The following is a 23649-nucleotide window of genomic DNA, read 5'->3' as shown; positions in this document are numbered from 1 at the left end:
GTGAGGGGACTGAAGTATTCACAAACTCCCATCGGTTACTGGGTAAGGGCTGCTCCCGGGGTGTGTTATTTCCCTGTTCCTCTAGCACGCCACGCACAGGGACACAGATGGCTCGAAGGCGAGGAGAACACAGAGATGGCTCGGTGGCCAGGAGAACAGAGATGGCTCGGGGGCCAGGAGAACACAGAGATGGCTCGGGGGCCAGGAGAACACACAGATGGCTCGGTGGCCAGGAGGACACACAGATGGCTCAGTGGCCAGGAGAACACACAGATGGCTCGGGGCCCAAGAGGACACACAGATGGCTCGGGGGCCAGGAGAACACACAGATGGCTCGGGGGCCAGGAGACACAGAGATGGCTCGGGGGCCAGGAGGAGGACACAGAGATTGCTTGGGGGCCAGGAGAACACACAGATGGCTCGGGGACCAGAAGAAGACCCTATGGACATGCCTACGGGACAACAGGAGGTCAGGCCCCCCGGCGCTAGAGGGGTGAGATCAAAGTGAGAGACGAGAGATGTTGCAGCCATCTGCTACAAGATGCTTCTACAGGTGAAAATAGGGGAAATAAGCACCAGGAAAACCTCATAATGTCAAGGAGTAAAAACACAGCAGTAGACACAGTGTGGGGCTGATTAACAGAGCTGCCTGACAACCCGGGGGCTCCCGGGCCCTTCTGACAGCCTTTGTTTTTGGCTTGTACTTCTTTTTTAGTCTCTTGTTTATTCTTTCCCTGTGTCTCCTTTCCCCAGTTTGTGGGCCCCGAGAAAAAAGATAACCACACGTGTTAATGATAAATTTAGCTTTGCTGGGAAGATGCCCTGAAGATTCGTTTTTATCTCACGAGAAATCTCAGACTGTTCTTCTATCTAACCAAAGGTGCCTTCTGACTCAAAAATTCTGTAATTCTGGGGTAGATATTACGATTCTAATAATGATATGCCCAAGTGTTTACAGCGTCTTGGAAGTTGCTATAAATGCCATAAAATATAGACTCCAAAAAATTAAAAATCTGTACCAATTACATGTAAAGTCAGTTTATGCTTATTGATTCTAAAGACCTTTCCACTTGCTATGGGGCGGTTTCGTCATCTAGGGGAACCGCACGTTTTACAATCAGATATAGATTCACAATGGTAAACGTTCAAAGATATTAGCAGTACTTTATTGAATATATTAATGGACAACTGGGTTAATAAGTTAAAAGGAAACAGCAGCATTTTCCTTGATAACTGTTCATCTTTAAGTATTTATCAACATAAAAGGCACCACTCCGTTTTCCAATTCTGTCAACCTGAGTTAGAGTTAAAATATGTAATATTTCTTCATATTCAATCGTAAGACTCCCCCCCCTCTCAAAACAGCCAATCAAATGCAGTCATCTGTTTGCACATTGCATGTGTCGGGGTGCACACTGAGCCTTTTGCTTTCTCCCTCCTAAAACACTGAGAATAAAAGGCACGAGAAACAAATACTGAGTTTTGTTTCAAAAGCCCAAAACTCTCTATCAGAATTCCTTTATCTTCTTAGGGAGAAGTAAAGGGAAGAGGTATTTTTGTTTTGTTTTGTTGGTTTTTTTGTTGGGTGTGTTTTTGTTTGTTTTTCTTTTTGTTTTGTTTTGGGTTTTTTTTGTTTTCAGTTGTGTGGTCTGCAGATTGTCACTGGTGTGGTACAGCCTTTTCCTGAAGATGATTATGTGGCACAGTCCACGGTCCGCCCTGACTTCATCAGTTCTCGCTTCAGCTGTTCAAAGCACACAAACATAATGACGTTCCAGGATCCGAGTCTCAAGAAGGAAGGTACAAATCTAGAAAAGTGCATGTCGTCATTGTCTGTTAGAATTCTTAAAGTTATTATTGCACCGACAGCTTATGTTTCCCGTTGCACCACTCTTCTCAAATAAAGGCACTTAGAACCTATTCTTATGCCTGTGATAATGTCTCATCTGGCTGTCTAATACTGCTTCAAAAACAAAATCCGGTGGCACCTGGGGGACTCAATGGTTGTCGGCTCAGGGCCTGACCCCGGGGTCCCCGGATCGAGTCCCACGTCAGGCTCCCTGCATGGAGCCTGCTTCTCCCTCTGCCTGTGTCTCTCTGCCTCTTTCTGTGTGTCTCTCATGAATAAATAAATAAAATCTTAAAAAAAAAACCCAGATGATCACATCTACCCAAATACATAAACAGCCTGCTTTTCCAACAAACCAAAGCACATGTCCCTTTTGAAGGGGCATTTCCCAATACCTTTTTTGAGGAGCGGGGGAATTTTCGCTTTCTTTTGCTCTGCTTTCTGAATGAGAGGTAGGAGACCATTGAAAGAAGAAGAGGAGAAAGTGGACCAAATGGTTAATGGTTAATAACTGAGATGCCCATTCTAAATTAATTTTATAATGTATTTCATTTGTGTTAATGTCTCATTAGTGCTGATTGTGATGAATTGAGAACCTTGTATATAATATGTATGGTGCATTTATGCTTATTTTGTAAAGTTTGAGGCATTGCCTTACGATTTTAAAGGGTTATAGAGGTTGCTATGTTATCCTAGTGTAATCCTTATACAGTATATATGTAAATTAATTCATTCTGCATTTTCTTAGGAAGGTAGTATCCAATAAATGACTGCTTAATGGAAAATGTGGTCTACTACACAATACTACAATATTCATGAAAGAGAATAAATAAATAAAATCTTTAAAAAAAGTATACATGAATAAATAAAATCTTTAAAAAAAAGGATACATGCACCCCTATGTTTATAGCAGCATTATTTACAATAGTCAAAATATGGAAGCAGCGCAAGTGTCCACTGATTGATGAAGATACACACACACACATTCACACACACACACACACACAAGAATGTATTATTCAGCCATAAAAAAAAATGAAACCTTGCCAGTTGCAATGATGCAGATAGAGCTAGAGAGTATTATGCTAAATGAAGTAAGTCAAAGAAGACAAATACCATATGATTTGACTCATATGTGGAATTTAAGAAACAAACAAGCAAAGAATAATAAGAGAGAAACAGACAAATCAAGAAACAGACTTTTAACTACAGAGAAAAAACTGATGGTTACCAGAGGGGAGGGGAGTGGAGGGATGGGAGAAATGGGCGATGGGGATTAAGGAGGGCACTTGTGATGAGCACTGGGTGATATACGGAAGTGTGGAATCACTGTAGTGCACACCTGAAACTAATATAACACTAAAATCAACTAACTGGAATTAAAATAAAAACTTTAAAAAATTTTAATAGTGAAAAATCACATCTTGTTTTCTTGTAGCCCTCTATTATGCTTTCCCTTCCTTTTAGAGTTCCCTAGCCCTGAGAAGGCAAAGTGCTGTCCACATTCCCAATAGGTTGGGACCAAGCGAAAGGTCACTGAATTTAAGTGAGTCTCTGATCAAGGTTGAGAAAATTTTAATATTACAGTTTCTAATTTTCTGGCCCAGTGGAATTGGTGAATTGGAGACGGTTATGGCAAGAAAAAATAGACACTAAGTATACAGCACAGACTAAGGCTGGTCAACTACTCAGACAAGGCACACAGATACCCCAAAGATGGCATCATAGAGAGAGAAGACCATATCCTACCCTTTGAAAAAAGCCAATGGTCCTTCCTTGGTGAGCATTGTCATTGCACAGTTGGGCACACTTGTGTACTGTTCTGGTACAGAATTAACAAATCTGGTTTTTACCACATCCACCGGAGAGGAGAGAACGGTTGTGCAAAATCCAGCAACAAGAGCTGATAGGAAGTGGCAGGGTAGGTCGTCTAAAACGGATCAATGAAACAGGTTAGCATCAGACTTTTGGAAGAAGCTTCTAGCTTTTATTTATCTATTAGATCTTTGTAAACGTGATGATATCGGGAGACCAGTGTGGATGTCTTCTAAGCAAATAAAATATGGGGCACCCGGGTGGCTCAGCGGTTTGGTGCCTGCCTTCGGCTCAGGGCGTCATCCCGGGGTCCCGGGATCCAGTCCCACATCGCGCTCCCTGCAGGGAGCCTGCTTCTCCCTCTGCCTCTGTCTCTGCCTCTCTCTCTGTGTCTCTCATGGATAAATAAATAAAATCTTTAAAAATAAATAAATGAATGAATAAATTAATTAATTACAATAAGGAAGGTTCTACTTACTGTTACCAAAAAAGATGACAAACAGTACGTGGCACAGTGGATTATGTTGTTTTTTTTTAAATGAAGATGTTTATTTATTTATTTATTTTAAAGATTTATTTTTATTTATTTATGATAGAGAGAGAGAGAGAGAGGCAGAGACACAGGCAGAGGGAGAAGCAGGCTCCATGCCGGGAGCCTGACGCAGGACTCGATCCTGGGACTCCAGGATCACGCTCTGGGCCAAAGGCAGGCACGAAACCGCTGAGCCACCCAGGGATCCCCTGGATTATGTTTTAAGAAAATAATCTGTCAGTCTTCTCTGTGCCCTTTGGGAATGGCATAATGCCTGATACACAGGCATCACAAATACTTTTTTATGGAATTAAAGTCATTGTCCAAGGAGCATTTCAATGTCTCGAGAACCTGTTAGAATATCTCAGGGACCTAACCAATGGTACTACTTTTTGGATGAAAACACTGATGAGCTCCTTACACAACCAGCCCATTTGGATACAGTGTGGGATGGACTCATCCCCTGAGTCACGCTATATAAAGAATAACATGCTCATGAAAGTCGCATATATTAGTATTAAATGAGAATTATGCTGATGTAAGAATTACAGTTAAACTTTTTGTCGCAAAAAAAAAATTTTTGTTGCAGCAAAACTCCTAACACTTAATGTTGTGGGTTTTTTTTTTTTTTTTCTTCAAAGATGTATCTAGCACTCAAAATCACTTAATCTTTTAATCTTTTAACTGTTACAATTCAGGGATTCAGTACAATGTGGCCAGAGAAGCTCCAAGATGAAATTGTAAACGTGCAGACCAACGGGTTTTCTATATATGATAATAGGACGTTACCTGCTAGTAGATGGTTTTTCACAAGGGCCTCCTTCATTAGGTCATACGTGACTAGCTCCGTACAATTGATGATGACATTTCTCATCAGGTTGGGAGTAGTCCCTAGAAAAAAAGAAAATGTTTAATAGCTCCATTATGTGATAAGGTGCTCACAGGATGTACGTGTTTTAATAATGATAAACTTCACCTTGAAGTCCGTTACCTTTCCAAAGGCCCGTCAGGCCCTCCGTGGTGGCTATGATTCTGTAGGCATTGTAAGTGCCGGTGTACCGAGGTTTGCGGCCATGCAGATGGCTCTGTGCTTGAAGTCTCACCTTCACGACCTCAGTGGGTTGCCCTATGAACACTGCTGCTCCTCCCGTCATTACACCAGCGGAGATCCTGCTTCCTAAACTAGCTGCTGCTACCCAGAGAGAAAAGATTTTTACCAAGCAAAAGTGAAAAAAATATATCTATAACAAGACCCAGGATACAATTCTACGCCTTTTTAATTTTGGTGGTTCTATTTTTGTATGTTTATATTTCTATTTCTCTAATGCTCGAGCATGTGATGATCATGTACTAGGTATGCACGAAATCACTTTAGGGCTAGAAACTTCAAAGTTGATTAGAATGCGTTAAACAGTAAAAACTTGCAAGGACAAAGAAAACACAATGCCTATTTAAACAGTGCTTAGTTCTTTCCTATGTTTAGCTCTTTTTTTCAGTATTTTCCAATTGGGACGAGGGACTCGTGTTCGTCAATGATGCTTAGCCTTCCTCTCATCGATGGTAATGTTAATTATCAGACTTAGGGGCTTTAGGAGAATCCCAAGTGGACAAACTGCCTTCGTATGGGATGTCAAGCGGTATGAGGCTGCAACAGGTTACAAAAGGAAGAAAAATTCAAAAAAAGAGTGAAGAAAGTGGTTTTCGATTTGAAAATTTGAAAAATGAGCTTAGGGTACTCAAGACAGATAATACTTAATAAACTATAAATAGTCTTGGAGCCTCCCTCCCCCATGCTCATTCCTATCATTAAAGTAGGGATCAAGAACATCTACTCATCAAGGACTTTCTCAGTCTGTCTGTTTCCTAATCTGTAAAATAGAGATAATATCTATCTCATAGAGTCATTGTGTGAGTTAATATCAATAAAGCACTTAACTTACTGTCCTGCATCTGGCAAGTACAGAAATCCTTTTCCTAACCTTTTCTCATCATGCTTGTCCAGGAGCTGAGCATACACCAGATCATCATCTTTTACTTGGCAAGGTCATGCTGACCACGCCCTTCACTCTGGGCCCACATTTATGATCTTACTCCGATGCACTTCTCCTGGCCCCAGTCCCCTTCTCATTTCCCCCATCCAGCCCCTTGAGAGAGAGGCCATGCTTCCTGTCTTCACCTCTGATGCCCATTTCCTCCTCCATCCTCCACAATCCAGCTTCATCTCGGCTATCGCCCCTTGGATGTTCTTGCGGAGGAGACCCCTGGGCTCCTACTGTCAGGCACTTCAGTCACATTTCAGTCCTTTCCACCCTGGGTCTCTCTGCTCTGTTGGGACCATCTCTGGATGGTTCCTCCTGTAGCTCTCTGCAGTCGGCCCAGACATTTCCTCCAAGCTCATGTGTTGCCTGGACATTACTTGTTGACACATGTTCAAGTGAATTTCTTACCTTCCCCCCAAGCCGGTGTCCATATTCCCTCCCCCCACGACTGGTACCTTTAGAACCTCAGAGGCCATCTTCCCTTTCAGCCTCTCCCTTACACCTGCCAGTTGCCTAGCAAGTTCAGTCAGGTGCCCTTCCTACATCTGATTTCTCTTCTCCTCCTCTACTGCCATTGCCCTAGCCTACCCTGATCGTTTTGCACTTTCTAACTTACCTCCCTCTTGCCCTTTTTCTACGTATCCTCTAGATACTGCTGCCAAAGCAATCTTTCAAATATATGAAATGGTTCGTGCCACTTTCCTGCTTAACATTTTTCAATGACTTCCCATCACTGTAAGGACAAAATCTACACTTCTAAGCATTGTCTGCAAGGGACCTTGTGCTCTGGCTCCTTCCTGCCTGAAAGACCCGGAGTCTTTGTACGTGACCTTCACTCTGCTTGGAAGTGCTTCCCTCACTAGTCCACCTTATTACGCCTCCTGGTCCTTCAAGGTTCAAGTCAGACACCAACTGCCCCCAAGACTAGATAAAACAGTCCTCTTTCATGTCCCAACATCCTGTAATTCTAACAGAGCATGAGTCATAGTCCATGGTGATCTATTAACCCATTCGCAGCCCATAGCTCTTGCCAGGACAGACACCCCCGATCTATGCGTCTAACAGAGTCTCTGGCACATGGCAGCTCAAAAAAGCTGATGAAATGCACGGAATAGGCATAACGTAGAATATTGCCAAAATATGTCCTATTGATTTAGTACCTAAAGTGCCCGCTCAACAACTGGTTAGAACAATCAGTTGTGAGGAAAACGACCAGAATGGGCAGCTGTACATCCTTTGGGAGTCTTCTCATGCTACATCTACAAATAGGACAATTTGATCGGTATTGAGCGGTATTGATCTCAAAACACCTAGACTTTACTTTGAAACTATTTGTGTAGAGTAAAAACTCAAGGTAATGTTTGTATAACTAATACTTATAACTTGCCCCATGAAGTCATGTTATCCTAAAGCTACTTAAAAAAATAATAATAAGGGCAGACTGCCACAGACAGCACCTCATTTGGATGTGTCTGGAGCCTGGAAGGTTGGCTCCCTACATTCTCCTACAAATGGGCCTCAGGAGCTTGTCCGCAGCTTCTAACAGGGGGTGCAGCTACTCGTATACCCTCGGCCAGAGAATGGTCCTCCTCTCTCGGGGAAGGCCGCCGCCCCTGACAGAGCGTGCAGCTTTGGGATGGACACACACGGAGCGGTGCGGGAGGAAGGGGACGCCCATCTAGGCGGCCACATCAGTCAGAGCAACCCTGGCAACCAATGGGGTGACCCATGTCGCAGCCAGATCACCTTCACATCCACCCTAAGGTCACTTCAAGCAGAAATGATGGAATATGCCCAGGCAGTCACTTAACATACTCGTTTTGTCATCGCCTGTCTTCTCTCTGGATTGTCTGCTCTTTGCTGGGTGGGTGGTCTTGATGTTACTTGACTTTTCTCATCGTTTCCCTACCTGCCTCTGGGGCTAACACTTCGTATCTCACAAAGTGACTGAACGACGCACGGAAGCGCACGCACACTGCGGGGCCCAGGCCACGGCTCTGGTTAGGAGACCGAGGTTAGCTGCCAGACTGCCTGGGTTTGAGCTGGTGCTCTGCCCCTTTCCAACTGTGTGACCTTGGGCAAGTCCTAAAAAATTAAAAAAAAAAAAAAAAAAAAAGCTGTGCCTCAGTTTCCCCATTTGTTAAAAGATACAGATAATGGTATCTTTCCAGGGGTGATGGATCTGAAGCTCTTAGAATAGCGTCCAGGACATAGGAGGCCCACTAAACGGACAGGAATTCTGGGTACACCGCGCTCCCAAGAACTACTAGCTTTCTTTTCTTGGATTTGTGACACGCTCTGTGGATGCTCCTGGGAGACTGTGCTGCTCGGGGAGCTCGGGGTCAAACACAGTTTTGCAGCCCCCCCACCCCCGTCTTCTCCAGGTGTCCAAACTGGGCCTCAAACTTTCCACGACTCCCGGGGCGATCGCTGCACGTACAGATCTGCCCCCAGAAGTGGATTTCGCGCGCTTCCTTCCCACGTGGGAGCAGTGGGTGCCGAGCTGGGGTGGGCAGCCCTCTGGCCAGTGCGCTCTGAAGGCCACGGCCCGGCCTGCGCCCCAAGGCCCCGCTCACCTCCCTGGCCCGGGCTGAGCCACTCCCGGACGCTGTCGTACAGGCCGATCCGGAGGGACGCGAAGCCCACCTGCCTCTGGAGGCCCGCGGGCAGCCCGCTGTACAGCTTCTGCAGCCCCTCGGTTCTTGCCAGGGTGGCCACCGTGCCCAGGACGCCGCGGTACCTGGGGGCCCTGGGGGGCTGGCCCTGGCCTTCCCCTTGGATCTGGAGAGGAGAGGCGCGGGTCAGAGGCCTGGGGATGGCGCCAAGGGCGCGGGGGGTGGGGGGGGGTGGGGGGGGGTGGGGGGGGTGCAGGCCGGGTGCTGCCCCCAGGAAGCCCCAGGCCAGGGCTTCTGCCCCCTGGGCTCCTCCTTCCAGGCCCGGCCGGGCCACGTCTCCTCCAGGTGCCCCTGCACCCGTGGGGCCCTGCTGCCGCCTCTGGGCCTCCAGGCCCCCAGGCGGCGGGGCCAGGCCGCCCCCCAGGCCACGGGAGGACCCTGCGCCCGCCAGAGAAGCCCTGTGGACGCCGTCCGTGGGCGCCCTGCTCTGCTCGCACTAGTGGCGGTGGGCGCCGGCCTCCCGGCTCATCCCCCCGCTCCGAGGCACCGGCTCCCCACGCGTGTCCCGGAGGCACCAGCTTCCCCCCCCCGCCGCGTCCCGGAGGCTCCCCCCCCCCGTGTTCCGGAGGTCCCCCCCACGCGTCCCAGAGGCTCCCCACGCGTGTCCCGGCGGCTCCCACGGGTGTCCCGGAGGCTTCCTCCTGGGTGTCCCAGAGGCTCCCATGGGTGTCCCGGAGCCCCCCCGCGTGTCCCGGAGCCGCCCCTGCGTCCCGGAGCCCCCCCGCGTGTCCCGGAGCCCCCCCCGCGTCCCGGAGCCCCCCCGCGTGCCCCGGAGCCTCCCACGCGTGTCCCGGAGGCTCCACCCCGCGTGTCCCGGAGCCCCCAGGCGTGTCCCGGAGGCTCCCCCGCGTGTCCTGGAGGCTCCCCCCCCCGTGTCCCGGAGCCTCCCGCGTCCAGGCGCTGCGGGCCCTACCCTGGGGCGCCCCCGCCGAGCGCGGAGCCAAGCCCGGGCCGCCGTGGCCGCGCTACCTGCAGCCGCACTTTGGCGGTGTCGAGCGGGAAGGTGAGCAGGTCCGCCAGGCAGGCCGCCCCCGCCGCCGCGGCGATCCGGACGCTCAGGGTCGGGGGCGCGTCGGAGCCCGGGGCCCGCAGCATCTCCGCCCGCCGCGCGACGCCCGAGCACCCGAGCACCCGAGCACCCGAGCACCCGAGCACCCGAGCACCCGAGCACCCGGACGGGACCGCGCTGCGGCCGCGCTTAAGAGGCGGCGGCTCGGGGGCGGCCCCGCGGGAGGGGCCCTGGGGGCGCTGGAGGGGGAGGGGAGGCAGCCGGGGGGGGGGCCCTGGCCGGGGTGGGGGTGGGGGTCGCCCTGGCGCGGGGCCGTCCCCCCGCACCCCGCGGCGCCGGGAGCTGCTCCCCGCGGACCTGCCCTGGCCGCGCGCCCCGGGCCGCACGGGGAGCCCCCGCCCCCCGACCGCGGCGACCTTGGCCGGGTGCAAGGTCCCTCCCGGTGCGGCCCGTCCCGTCGGGTGCCCGCCCGCCCTCTGGTGTCCGGGGCTGACGGCGGCGGCGGGAGGCCCGGGCGGAGCCCCAGCGCCCAGAGCAGGAGGAGCTGCCGCCGGTGCACAGGGTGGTGGAGGCGGAGGCCGGTGACCAAGCCTGGCTTCCAGGGGCGGCCTGGGGCGGCCGTGCTGACCCCCCCCCCCCCGCGCCGTCGTCACTCCCCTGCCTGCCTCCTCCTCCGGAGAAGGTGGGCTCGGGACACCCAGGTGTGAAACCTGCGCCGCCTTGGGTGGGGGGTGGGGATGAATGCCGCCTGCTGCGGGAGGGGGGCCTCGTTTCCCCTTTGGGTTCAAGATCAGGGAGCAGGGGATACAAAACTGTTTGACAATAGTCCCCGAAGGCCCGGGGAGAACGGGGAGGTGTCTGTGCAACCCCGCAAGAGGCCACCGGCGGGCGCCCAGGCCACAAGGGCCACAGACCAAGGGCCCTGGGTAAGCAGGAGAAGGAGGGGACAGCAGGTTCCCTCCCCTGCAAACACCTGCTGAATTAAGGAGCACTTGAGCCGGGAGTGGCCCCACACGAAGGCAGAGATTGGGGACAGTGGGGCGAGTGTATGGGGGTGCGCTCCATGGGCCTGCCCGGGAAACTGGGTGCCGGGAAAGGACAGAGACTGGGTAACAAGTTGGTGAGGGATGCAACTCGGAGCCAAATGAGGCCACTGGACAGGCTGAGCCTGAAGGTCCCACCAGGATGTGGGTTCAGTCTGTTACCACTGCACACATGCACAGTCCACCCCCTCCCAGGGCTGTAAATGTGACCCAGACGTGTCGCGGTTAAAGGATGGACAGCACAACCTTGGTGGACACGGAGCGTTCTCAGGGACAGCACGAAGTCTGAGAACCAGGGTAGTAGGCTCAGGGGGCAGAGGTGACTCCGCGGCCCCAAGGCCAGATCAGCTTTCAGAGCCGGAAATTCTTTGAGGAAAAGGGGATCGTAAGTGGGAGCCACCACTCCCCAGTAGCTGGTAGGGTACCAGCTACCCTTTCAGATGGGATGAAAGAGGGTAGCGGGAACCAGGGGGCCAGGACGTAGGGGACCCAGGTCATGGTCTGCAAGGAACGGCCTGGTCAGAGGTGAACCCAGGGGCATGTGCTGTCCCCGAGCAGCAGCAATGGACACTGCCTTAAGGAAGCGTGGGGTCTTGACTCACACGAAGCTTAGAGGAAATGGCGAGAGAGGGCAGGGATAGGGGAAAGCCTGTAGGGTCTGGCTCCAGCGCTCTCCGTCCTCCCAGGGAGCACGCTGTGTGGGGGCGTTAGGTTGCACCAATGACTAAGCAGAGATTGAGAACGTCCGGCATAGTGCGACCCAACGTCGAAGATGGGGCCACCTGTGGTCCCCAAGCACAACCCGGCCCTAATCAGACTCGGTGGCCGTGCTCCATCCGTGCTGGTGTCCATCGCGACAGCCTTGTCCCCTCCCCCTGCACCTGGGCAGCCTTGAGCAGGCGTTGGCCGGCAGAGCAAGGCCACACAACGCTCTGTGGCTTCCCGGGCCACACCGCAACTGTCCTTCCCCGTCCGGTCTCGGTCACTCGGGCCTCATGGGCCACCAGGTAGGTGCAGCCCCTCCGAGGCTGCCGACCCAAGAGGCCCCACGGAAGGCGCCAGACCCGATTCTGCAGACAAGCCCCCCTGCCCTCTCTGGCCGCGTGGGTCGCTCGGAAGAGTCGTGCAGCCAGGAGCACTGCCCGCACTTCTGACCCGCGAAACAGCGAGATTCAAGGCAACGGCGGCTGCTTTAAGTGGGAACAGCTCCTGCACTTTTTTTTGAGAACTCTGGGGTGCATGCACGCTCTGCACCCTTTCTTCCAAGACCAGCTCCCTGAGGAAGAGTTGGGGGCAGCGAGTGGGTACAGACTTTCTAGATGGGGGCCGCACACTTCGGATTTGGACTGTGACAGCAGGTTCCTGGAGGAGGCGCCAGGTGAGCTGAAGTCCTTTTGCTTCTCGGAAGCGCACGTTTCCATGTTTCCAAGGCGGGACGTGAACAGCTGGAGCAGTGGGTGAAACGAAAGCCACTAGAAGGGAAGAATGGACGAGGAAAGGATCCATTAGAAACAGGAAAGATTGGGGTGCCCGGGGGCTCGGGGGTTGGGCGTCTGCCTTGGCTCAGGCCGTGACCCCGGGGTCCCGGGATCGAGTCCCGCGTCGGGCTCCCTGCAGGGAGCCTGCTTCTCCCTCTGCCTGTGTCTTGGCCTCTCTCTCTCTCTCTCTGTGGCTCTCATGGATAAATAAAATCTTAAAAAAAATAAAAAAGAAATAGGAGAGACTCCCATAGGTGAGAACAGGTAGAGAGAGGGGGCCCGTGGCGGGATGAAGAGGCTGACTTATCTGAGACCACAAGGAAGGATGACAGCCGAGCCCTTGGGGTATCAGCAGACGTGGCCAGGGAGTGACCCCTGCAAGACACAGCGTCGGATTAGTTCGACGGCGACTGGGTACCCGAGACGTCCAGGCGTGAGGCCAATCCTGAGGGTCAAAGAAGCAGCAGACGTGAACAGCCTCCCGTGCGGAGACCCCCTCCCCCCAGAGGAGGGTCACGGGAGCTCAAGATGCTGAGAGCGGTTCTGGATTCCAAGAAGCCGACGACCTCAGCCCTTCTGGGAGGCCCGAGGAAGTAGGAGAAAGGTTGTGCCAGGTTGGCGGGAGCAGTAGGGTAGAGGGTGGCGGCCCCAGAGGGTCGACCGCTCTTCTGGCCCAGGGAAGCCAAGGTAAAGGAGAGGTCATAGGAGCAGGGGTAACAGACCTTCCATGACGTAGGTAAGGAGTGGCCACAGGTCCGCCTGCACTAAAGTCCTGTTTCCTCTTTGAAAATGTAGCACGACATTTACAGCTGTACTTGCCCAAACCGTGGTCAGGGGTCACTGAACCAGATGTCTCCATCTTAAAGGAAAAAGGATAATGTCGTGCATTTGAATAGTGTCCTACCCTTTCCCCTAATGCTCTCCTTCATCCCCAGCAGGAAATACCGCCCCGTGTAGTTGTGTAGGTGACCCTGCAAATGACAGAGAAGACCATTTATAGAAGGAGAAAGACGAATGTTAAAAATAGAGGGCGTATGTTCAATACCATTAATAAAGTAATGTGCGGTTTTCACCTAATTAATACCTCGTCTCCACCAAAATTATAACATTTACATACACATTTTAATATTATAAACTTAATTTACAAATATACATAAATAATGACTTTTATTTTTTTATTTTGAATTTTTAAAAGATTTTATTTATTTATTCATGAGAGACACAGAGTGAGGTGCAGAGACACAGGCAGAGGGAGAAGCAGGCTCCCTGCAGGGAGCCCGATGTAGGACTCGAACCCGGGACTCAGGGGTCACGCCCTGGGCTGAAGGCAGATGCTCAACCGCTGAGCCACCTGGGTGCCCTAATGACAGTTTTAATGGCAGCCTGAGCTGTGCTCGCTTTGCACGGAGTCTGCCGGGTGACGTGCAAGGGGCCGGTGGCGGAGGGTGCCCGATGTCCTCCACAGCCCAGTGCCTGGGGTGCTGGCCCGGGGAGCGACATGAGGTCAAATACCTGGGGCACATGCACCGGGTAGCGGGTGCAAATCCGACCGTGTGAGTGGCATCCCCAGCACTTCGCTCTCCTGCACCCGACCCCTGGGATCCCGAACGGGATGGATTTTAAAGGGTCTGAATTGCACAGATCAGAAAGTACAGCTTCCCCCGCGTCAGTGCTCGTGCCCCCTGGATCAGCTCCTGCTGGCTCTCCGGGCAGCGGCCCTCGGCCAGAGTCCACGTGCGGCCCCCCTCTTGGCGTCCAGCCCCCTCAGGGGCCTCCTGGGTGGCTCCCTGTCCGCTAGCTCTCCTGGTCAGCATCACCTGGTGTGCCAGGAGGGGGTTGGCAATGGGGCATCTAGTCATTGGGTGGAGCCGCTCCACCTCTGCCTGTCTCACCATTCTACTTGTTCACGCAACGCATGCGATGCTACATGCACTTATTGAGCACCCACTGCATGCACCGTGCATGTGCCTGAGGGGACGGACACATTGGCACATGATCACCATATCATACGCCCAGTGCAGTGTTAGAGGTGCACCCACGTGCTTGGAGAGTAGAAGAGGGCATCTGACCCCCACTGCGGGCATCTGGGAGGCTTCCCGAAGAGGCTGCAGACGGGCTCCAAGTCTTGAAGAGTGAGTGGAAATTACCCGGGCAGGACGCGTAGACAGCAAGGTCAGGCCAGGCAGATGAGACAGCACAGCAACGCACGGAGCCAAGGAACAGCATCGTAGGGTCGGATAAATACAAGCTTATTGGTCTTTCTGGACCATTAAAAGGCAAGCTGGGGCAAAGCAAGGGACGGCCCGAGCCCGGGGAGGCAGGGCACACCTGGAGCTTTTGATCCCCTCACCTCCCAATTAACGGGGAGGTTTTAAACATGCAAGTGACAAAGTTAGTTTTATGTTTCAGACAGATTTATGTGGCTTTGGGGTGAAAGCCTTGAGGACTGTGAGGAAGACTCTGCTCCACGCCCCTCCCCTACCTCCTGGGGGTTTGCTGCTGATTGCTGGACGTAGAAGCACCATCCTGATCTCCGCCTTCACCTTTACGTGATGTTCTGCTTGCATGTGTGTGCGTGTGTGTGTGTCTGGGTCTGCGTCCAAATTTCCCCTTGTTATAAGGATACCACCCCCGCTGGATAAGGTTCCCCCCAAGGACCTCATCTATTTTTTCATCTAATAAAAATTGTACATATTTAAGGCATACGACATGATAATTCATATATGGGCACACCTCAGAGATGCTTCGGGTTGGGTCTGGAGCACTGCAATAAAGCGAATGTCCCAATGAAGCCAGTCAAATTAATTTCTTTAATTTTCCAGTGCGTATATAAAAGTTAACATTCACACTGTAGTCTATGAAGTCTGTGATAGTATTAGGTCTAAAATATTCATGTGCACGCCTTAATTTAAAAATATTTTATTTATTTATTTATTTATCTATCTATCTATCTATCTATCTATTTATTTTAAAAGATTTTATTTATTTATTCATGAGAGACACAGAGAGAGAGAGAGGCAGAGACGCAGGCCGAGGGAGAAGCAGGCTCCATGCAGGGAGCCCCATGCGGGACTCGATCCCAGGTCTCCAGGATCACACCCTGAGCAGAAGGCAGGCACTAAACCACTCAGCCGCCCAGGGATCCCCAATTTTAAAATATTTTATTGCTAAAACATGTTAAGCATCTGAGCGCTCAGCAAGCTGTAGTCAGTGATCACCGATCACCATCACAAATACAATAATAATCAAAAAGCTTGAAATATTGCAAGAATTACCAGAAACGTGATGCAGAGATTTGCAAAGTGAGCAAATGCCACTGGGAAACTGGTGACGCGGAGTTGCCACAAACCTTCAATTTGTAAAAAATGCAGTATCTGTGAAGCAGTAAAAGACAGCCCAGTGACACGGGCTACGCCTGTACATATACAGAGTGAAATACTACACCCGGGCTAATACCATATACATCTCTTCACATAGTTCCCATTTTTTTCTTGTCGTGGGGAGAGCACCTGACATCTACTATTGGCAAATTCCCAGTATTTATTTATTTATTTATTTATTTAATTTATTTATTCATGAGAAACAGAGAGAGAGAGAGAGTCAGAGACCCAGGCAGAGGGAGGAGCAGGCTCCATGCAAGGAGTCTGACATGGGACTCAATCCTGGGACCCCAGGATCACGCCCTGGGCCAAAGGCAGCACTAAACTGCTGAGCTACCCAGGCTGCCCAAATTTCCAGTATTTAATACAATATCATCAGCTGTGTCACATTGGATGTCTAGATTGTTCCTCCTGCAGAACTACGGCTTTGTACCCTTTGACCAACATGTCCCCATTTCCCCCACCTCCTTGCCCCTGGTGACCACTGTTCTAACCTCAGCTCCTGCCCATTTGACTTTTTATATGTCCTCCTCTAAGGGAGCTCCTGCAGTTTTTCCTTTCCGGGTGTGGCTTATCCCACGGAGGATCACGTCCTCCAGGTTCATCTCTGTTGCTTAATGACCCCACCTTCATTTAACTAATTACATCTGCAGCAGCCCTATTCCCAAATAAAATCATACTCTGAGGTGCTGGGAGTTGCATCTTTAACATCGGAGTTTGGTGGGGAGAGGGACAAAATTCAACCGGTAGCAGGTGTCAGTGACAAGCTGCAGAGACCTTGTTTGGCAAATCTGAGTCTTAGAAGTCACCCTTGGGTTAAAGAGGGATAAATAGAAAAACAAAGAGGACATGTGATGGCAAAGAAAGCTTCTCTCTTCAGGAGCCAGAAGAAAGTGTAAGACAAATATTGTAGCCTATTAAAAAAGATGTAGAGAAGACATGAATTTGGGAGAAAAAAAGTAAAAAGGAGGAGAAAGCCCAAAGAGAAATCATGCTGAGATGCAGATTGAAAGGATAAGAGGCAGACAAGTGGAGAAGAAAAGGGACCCACAGGAGATAAGAAAGGAAGGCAGAGAAATCAAAATTTCAATAGTCAGATGGAAATCTGATCTGGTGGAAGGAATACACAGTTTCCATGGGGCTACTTAATTGTTCCAAATATTATTTTAGGGATTTTTTTTCTTCCCTGTATTTTCCCCTTGGCCTTCATCCCATTCAAGTAGGTTGCTGACTTTACACTTCATGCTCTAGGAGGCAGATCTAAGGTAGGATGGAATGGACAGGTTGCCCTGAAAATTTCTCCCCAGCTTTTGTCTTCAAGAACCCAAGTCCCAGAAAGGGAGAGGGTGTTTGTTAGAGGCAGAATGGCCTCCAAGAACCGTGGGACCAGAGTGGACTGGCCTCCCTCCTTCATACCTACTCCCCACCAAACCCCAGGAGAGAAAAGCAGCTCCAGAGCAGTGCGCTCTGCTGCAGGTGTGGGGGACGAAGGCCACAGAGACGGGCTGCTTGTCTTCTCCCACCCTTGACCCTGTAAGATCCACAGCATGACCCCAGGCTGCAGAAGGCCCCGAATAATCCAGAATAAATCTCCCAGCCCTTCAGGAAGGAACGGGAATCAGAAATGAAGTTGCATCCGTGAATCCGCCAATGACTTACGGGCACTCCCTGACAGCATGTAATCAGTGATTAGAGAACAAACCAAGGGCAAACTGAACCTCAAATTTCTACATAGCTTCCTGAACGTAGAGAACATTGGGCAGGAAAATAAAGGTGATTAGAGATACAATAAACAGAACAAGAGAATATGATTTAATTATAAGATATGCAAGGCTTGGAAATATCCAGATACTCTGGTAAGAACTACTTGAACAAGTAGGCCAGCTCCTGGAGAGATGGACCAAAATGAAGAGCCCAAGAGGAAAGGCAGAGGAGGCTCCCTGCAGCCTGGGCCTCCCTGGGCGGGCGCAGCAGCAGCAGCAGCAGCAGCAGCAGCCATGGGAGGGCTCCGGGCGGTGTGGCCTTCCTGGCCCCCTACCTGCTCTGGCATCCCGCCCCCTATGCTGCAGGACCTGGGGGTGGGGGTGAGGTGCTTGTTCCCTGCCTGCACTACCTGCGGGCAGGTAAGTGAGCCATCCCTGGGCTCAGCTCCCGCGATGCACGGTGCCCAGTGCAGAGGTCCTGGGCCTCGTGAGGGACCCCCCAGCCAACTCCGCTCAAGGAGGAGCCCACAGATTTGGCGCCTTACCTGTCCACAGCTCTCAAACGCGGCAACCTCGACCTGTACAGAGACAAGTAAGAGAATCAGCGGAAGAAGAACATAAATCGAGTCATCGTGGACCAAGAAATACCGCACTGGGGGGAGAGAAACCCCTGCCGGAGAAGTCGGGACATGAAAAATAAAGCCATATAGTGCTAGAGACATAGATTTCAGCAGGACTTCCAAAGCTCAACAAGTGGGATGTGCCTGCTTCTGGAGCACCAGCCATCCAGCACTGGAGCCATCCAACAAACCATCCCTTCGATGATAGCTGCCTGGTGTTCTTGAAGTCACATTTGGGAAACAGAATGAAAACTTTCTGATAGGAATGTGAAAAAATGCCCACGCGTTAGGGAGCATTTTGCATTTCAGTAGCATTCATCAACCTTTCACTTTGGGTGGCTTATCCATCACATCCTGTTTCAAGATTTTGTATCTTTATGCTTGAGTTATTAAATGACTGCCTGCTTGGATTACTACCTTTACTTGTGGCTTTTTTTTTTAATTAGCAAATTGTTTGGTTTGTTGTGCAGATTTATCCCCAAACCGCCAGCCATCCGTATATTCATCATACAGACTTTATTTTCTTACAGTAAAATAATTTTACTTTAATTATTTAATGAAATAATTCGCTGTGCAATTCCCTATATTTCTTTTAGAAGATCCGGTTACCTATCAGAGCCTAAATTCATACAAGCTCTACTTTCATCCATCTCTTTTCTATCGTGGGATGATTTTCATTAACATGGCTTCCGTAATCTCCTGGGCAGAGGTTGTTACTCTGGTACACAGGACGAAGATAGTTTCCCACATGGATGAGCCTAGCCATAGTTTTATTTCAGATATGATCCTATATTGTAATCCACCCTCGTTTATTACCTGTTTCTTGGAAACTGGGTGTTCTATTTACTGTTTGAGATAATAATATTTTTTTTCTAGTAATATGGACTTTATCTTGAGATGAGCATTGATTGTGTTTTATATTAATTATATATTTGTATATATATTTTAAGATATTTTATATATTGTATATATATTTATATATATATATTATTTTATATTAATTATGTAATCAATTTTCTCATTTTCACAGTTTACTAGTGTAGGTTTCATAAGGTAAATTAACCAGGCATTATACGTGGACATATATATAAATTATGCAAGTATAATATATAATATATATATCCATTTACCAGCTCTAAATGTAGTTTGTCTTATTTAAAGTCCATAATCTTGAATAAATGGGAAACCATATAAAAAATGATCATTAATAGGTTGCAACAGTTTGCTGTTATCTAAATAGGTGGAGGACAAGCGTAAATATTTTGCATTCAAAAGACAGAAAACATTGTAAAATATCCAGAAAAGGATAATTCAAACCATATAAAAGTGCTTACTTAGACGAATCAGTTGACATTCATAGTACAGGGGTAATTGGGGGTGCATAATCAAGGTTTAAGAAGGAAGTCTGGGCCACCTGGGAGGCTCTGTCAGTTAAGTGTCCGACTCTTGGACTCTTGATTCAGCGCAGGTCATGATCTCAGGGTTGTGAGATGGAGCCAGCGTCAGGCTTAAGATTCTCTCTCCCTCACCCGTTTGTCCCTCTCTCCTTCTTCTCTTAAAAAAAAATTACAGTATGTGTTTCAAATGAACTCATTTCTGTAGATAAATAACTTGACTGGGACTAGTAGGCGCTAACTAATAACTGGCGGTGACTATTTCAGAGATTCTTGGCTCTGATCCTCTTCAGTGGATTGGATTCTCTTGGTTTCTAAGTTGTTTTAGGATCCAGATCTGTTGCTCATAGACTTTGTCATATATGCTCTTAATTTTAATCGACTGAAAGATTTAGTTCTTTAAGCTGCAACCAAAATTTTCAACTAATATAAATCATACTTTTTCATAATTTAGGAGCTGCCGGCCTGGAAAGGAATACTTAGAGCTGCTATTCTGTAGAAATTTACTAACTATACAGTGTCCTATTAACACGGCTTATAATGAAAAGAAAGAGAAAACCCTAGGCTCAGGAAGGTAAGAGGAATCCTTCTTTTCTAGCACATTTTCTTAAACTCCAAATGTCTGAGTTCCACTTGTCCTTCCTCAGAAGAATTCTCTGCCCTGTAAATTATATGTTCTGTTTTACAAGAGTTAAATATTGTGATTTTTAGAATTTAAGCTTGCCTTCTCTGGTGAAAACTCATGAAAAAAAAAATCAAGCGATGCATTTGCCACCTGAAGCATCGTCACTGACCACGAGTAGAGTGGCTCAGAGGAGCTGAAAATGTGTGGGAGAAGACACTTGGGATATTTACCTCTTCTGGGCCTGCAGATACGCCTTACCTTTCACCTGGAAGGTACTACTGGGATGGGAATTTAGGATAACGCCTTCCCTGGCCTGCCCTGTCCCTCTCCTGGCTGAGGCCCCACTGGATCTTGCTCATTGTCTGGGGCTGGATCCTAAAACTACATAAATAAATATGATGCCTTGGAGTCACCTGCTGTTTTTATTCCCTTGTGTGATTTGAAAATGTATCTGGCCCATCCATCTTTTTAAACATTTATGGTTAGACTATAAATTCAATTAGTACAGGACTTTGTCATTTCTATTTCATATTTCCTTCAGCATAGCGTTTTATCTAAGCAGGGCTCAATGTGCATTTCATTTATTAAACACTTTTCTTTTTTTCTTTTTTTCTTTTTCTTTTATTTTTTTTAAACAAATACATTTCAACATTTGTACATTTCAAGAACTATCCTGGGCCCTGTGCAGCAGCATACTAGAGATAATGGACAAATAAAGGCAATGATGATATGATAATACCACAGGGGACAAGAAGTGCTGTGAAGAAAAATGAGCCAGAATAAGAGGACACAGAATTGGGGACTGCTGTTTATGATACAGGGTGTGATCGGCTCAGGGCATGATCCCGGGTCCCGGATCGAGGTCTGCATGGGGCTCAAGAGAGGCATTATTAATAAGGTAGCATTTGAACAGACCAGAATGAAAATTACTATATGAGAGAAGTGTGTTCTATGCAGAGGGGGCAAGAAGTGCAAAGGCCCTGTGGTAAGAATTTGATGACGTGTTCAAGCAATAGCAAAGAGAGATCAATGTGCCTGGAGCAGAGGGGACAAGGTGGATGTTGGAGACAGTTACTAATGAGTTAGAGCAGCTGTCAGGACTGGATCCTTTGGGCCATGATGACAACTCTGGAATTATTAGTGCGATGGGAAGCCACTGAACATTTGAGAATACAAGTGATGTAGTTTACATTTTATCTTGTTTTTTAAAGATTGTATTTATTTATTCATGGGAGACACAGAGAGAGAGGCAGAGACACAGGCAGAGGGAGAAGCAGGCTCCACGCAGGGAGCCCGACGTGGGACTCGATCCCAGGACCCCAGAGTCACGCCCTGAGCTGAAGATAGATGCCCAACCGCTGAGCCCCCCAAGTGTCCCGTAGCTTACATTTTATTTTATTTTATTTTATTTTAGTTTAGTTTAGTTTAGTTTAGTTTAGTTTAGTTTAGTTTATAGTTTATAGTTTGTTTATTTATTTATTTATTTATTTATTTATTTATTTATTTAGTAGCTTAACATTTTAAAAAGAATAACTGTATGGGAACAATAATTATAGCACAAAGACCAGTCAGGAGGCTTTTGCAAAATGCAGGTAAGTTGTGATCGTGGCCTGGACTAGGGTAGCAGGGGCAGGGGTGGTGAGACTCGGGCACGTCTGATAGGACTCTGTGATGTATTTGATGTGGCGCGTGGGCGTGAGAGAGGACTCAGTAATGAACCCAAGAGATTATGGCCTGAGCTGTTGGAAGAATGGGGGTCACGTGGAAGGAGCAGATCTGAGGGATGAGTGATGAACTCAGCTTCGGGCTTGTCGAGTTTCATCGATTAGGGATCCGAGTTATTTCAATCAAGCAGCTGCGTAGGTGGTTCTGGGCTCAGGGTGAGTCATCAGCATGGAGATGGTATTGAAAACACAGGACTTAGGGGCACCAGGGGGCCTCAGCTGGTAAGTGGCTGCCTTCGGCCCGGGTCATGATCCTAAGGTCCTGGGATGGAGCCTCACTGCCCCTGCTCATGCTCCCTCTCTGGGACCACGTGGAGTGGGTGCACACGGGGAAGAGAAGAGGACCCAAACCCGAGTCCTGGGGCACATCGGCATGTGGGCATCTAGAGGAGAGGACCCAGCCAAGGGGACTGAGCAGGAGAGGCCAGCGAGGCAGGAGAGCACAGTGGCTCCGTTGCCGACTGCAGGAAATGTTTCAAGGAGTTTGAAATGGTTGTGCATAAAGGCCTGAGTTAGTCCCTGTGATTTGGGGGTGACCACAGGTATACACCTGACCCAAGGAAAGTGGTTGGGAGAAGGAACAACAGGTACCCGGGTCTGTGACCGAGCTCCCTGGGTGCCTTGCATCCCTGCAGGCGGCCTGCCTGTGAGGGCCCCTCTCCTGGGGCGTAGGGGGACCCAGGGGGGCCTGAAGGGTGCAGAGTGAAGGGCCCTCTGAGCGGCCAGCCCCGCGTCCGCCCCCAGGCCATGCCTAAGGGGCATGGCCAGCGTCCCTGCAGGGCCGTGACCTCCACCCGCGAGGCCCCGGTTGCAGCCGGAGGGTCTGAGCCAGAAGGGCCCGACTCCGAAGCTTGGCCTCACTTAGTCGCCTACTACACGGGACGGGCAACACGCCTTACCTTTGCCTTTTGTCACGTGGGACTGATAAACACCCACCTCGCCAGGTGGTTGCAAGGTCAGGAATGACTCGCATGTCAGGCTACGGCCTACACTGCGCGGAGGCCCTAACTATTGTCGCCACAGGTGGAGGCGGGCAAGCGGCTGCTGGCGAAGACCCTCCTGTGCAACTACGCAGGGAAGGAAGGACAGTGAGGCTGCGTAGACAGCCAGGTGGGAGCAGGTGGCGGGCCTGAGCCATGCAGACAGCTGGGAGGGGTGGGCCGCGGGCCTGGGCCACGGAGGGGGCTGAGGGAGTGGGCGGCAGGCCTGGGCTGTGCAGACAGGAGGGAGCGGGCCACAGGCCTGGGCTGCAGAGGGGGCTGCAGGAGCAGGCCGTGGGCCTGGGCCAGGCAGACAGGAGGGAGCAGGCCGCGGGCCTGGGCCGCGGAGGGGGCTGCGAGAGCACCGTGCACCCTGCCTGTCTTCCCAGGACCCTGCAGAAGGCTCCCCTCCAGGGCTGTGACCGCCTCTGGCCGCGGGGAGCCACCACTGGCCCGACCGAGAGCAGGAGGCCCCCGAGGACCCCGCGGCCCCCGCAGCTGTCCACCTGTTTCTGAATATCATCGGGGAGGATGGCGAGCGGGAGGCCGTGATACCCATGCTACCAATGGTGCAGCAACAGGGTCGAGGTTTGAAGATCCTTCTGGAGGGGCACCTGGCTGGCTCAGTTGGTTGGGTGTCCGATTCTGGATGTCAGCTCCGGATGTGATCTTGGTGTCCTGGAATCAGGCCAGCATCAGGGTGGGGTGGGGTGCAGGGTCTGCTTGGGGGTCTCTCCCCCTGCCCACTTGAATACTAAATAAATAAATAAATAAATAAATAAA

General features: G+C 50.1%; 2 protein-coding genes and 1 long non-coding RNA gene across 5 annotated transcripts in view; 1 reads left to right on the top strand and 2 right to left on the bottom strand.

Annotated features, from left to right (window-relative positions):
• Positions 1–1693: 1693 nt before the first annotated feature.
• On the bottom strand, positions 1694–10005 carry UCP1 (uncoupling protein 1). Its single transcript, NM_001003046.1, is given in 6 exon segments — positions 1694–1808; positions 3599–3779; positions 4986–5087; positions 5188–5388; positions 8812–9016; positions 9880–10005. Coding segments are annotated over 6 exon segments (930 nt in total).
• LOC106560034 lies at positions 9740–23612 on the top strand. The gene is made up of 5 exons (XR_005373864.1): positions 9740–9913; positions 19992–20111; positions 20249–20434; positions 22910–22996; positions 23256–23612. It is a non-coding gene; the product is annotated as an uncharacterized LOC106560034 (long non-coding RNA).
• TBC1D9 (TBC1 domain family member 9) overlaps positions 12729–23649 on the bottom strand; it is a 135834-nt gene continuing 124913 nt past the window's right edge. The window contains exons 21-24 of one of the 3 annotated variants that reach the window (XM_038564575.1): positions 18069–18101; positions 15716–15814; positions 13163–13299; positions 12729–12885 (exon numbers count right to left, since the gene is read on the bottom strand). In XM_038564575.1, the coding sequence (XP_038420503.1) occupies positions 12789–12885; positions 13163–13299; positions 15716–15814; positions 18069–18101 (366 nt within the window). In that variant the 3' untranslated portion in view covers positions 12729–12788. Of the gene's footprint in view, positions 12886–12948; positions 13300–15715; positions 15815–18068; positions 18102–23649 lie in introns of those variants that run through there. The other 2 variants (XM_038564573.1, XM_038564574.1) reach the window with 2 other exon arrangements.

The sequence above is a fragment of the Canis lupus genome, chromosome 19 (genome assembly GCF_011100685.1).
Source record: "Canis lupus familiaris isolate Mischka breed German Shepherd chromosome 19, alternate assembly UU_Cfam_GSD_1.0, whole genome shotgun sequence".
Classification (NCBI taxonomy): domain Eukaryota; kingdom Metazoa; phylum Chordata; class Mammalia; order Carnivora; family Canidae; genus Canis; species Canis lupus.
This window is presented reverse-complemented; position numbering and strand designations above follow the sequence as displayed.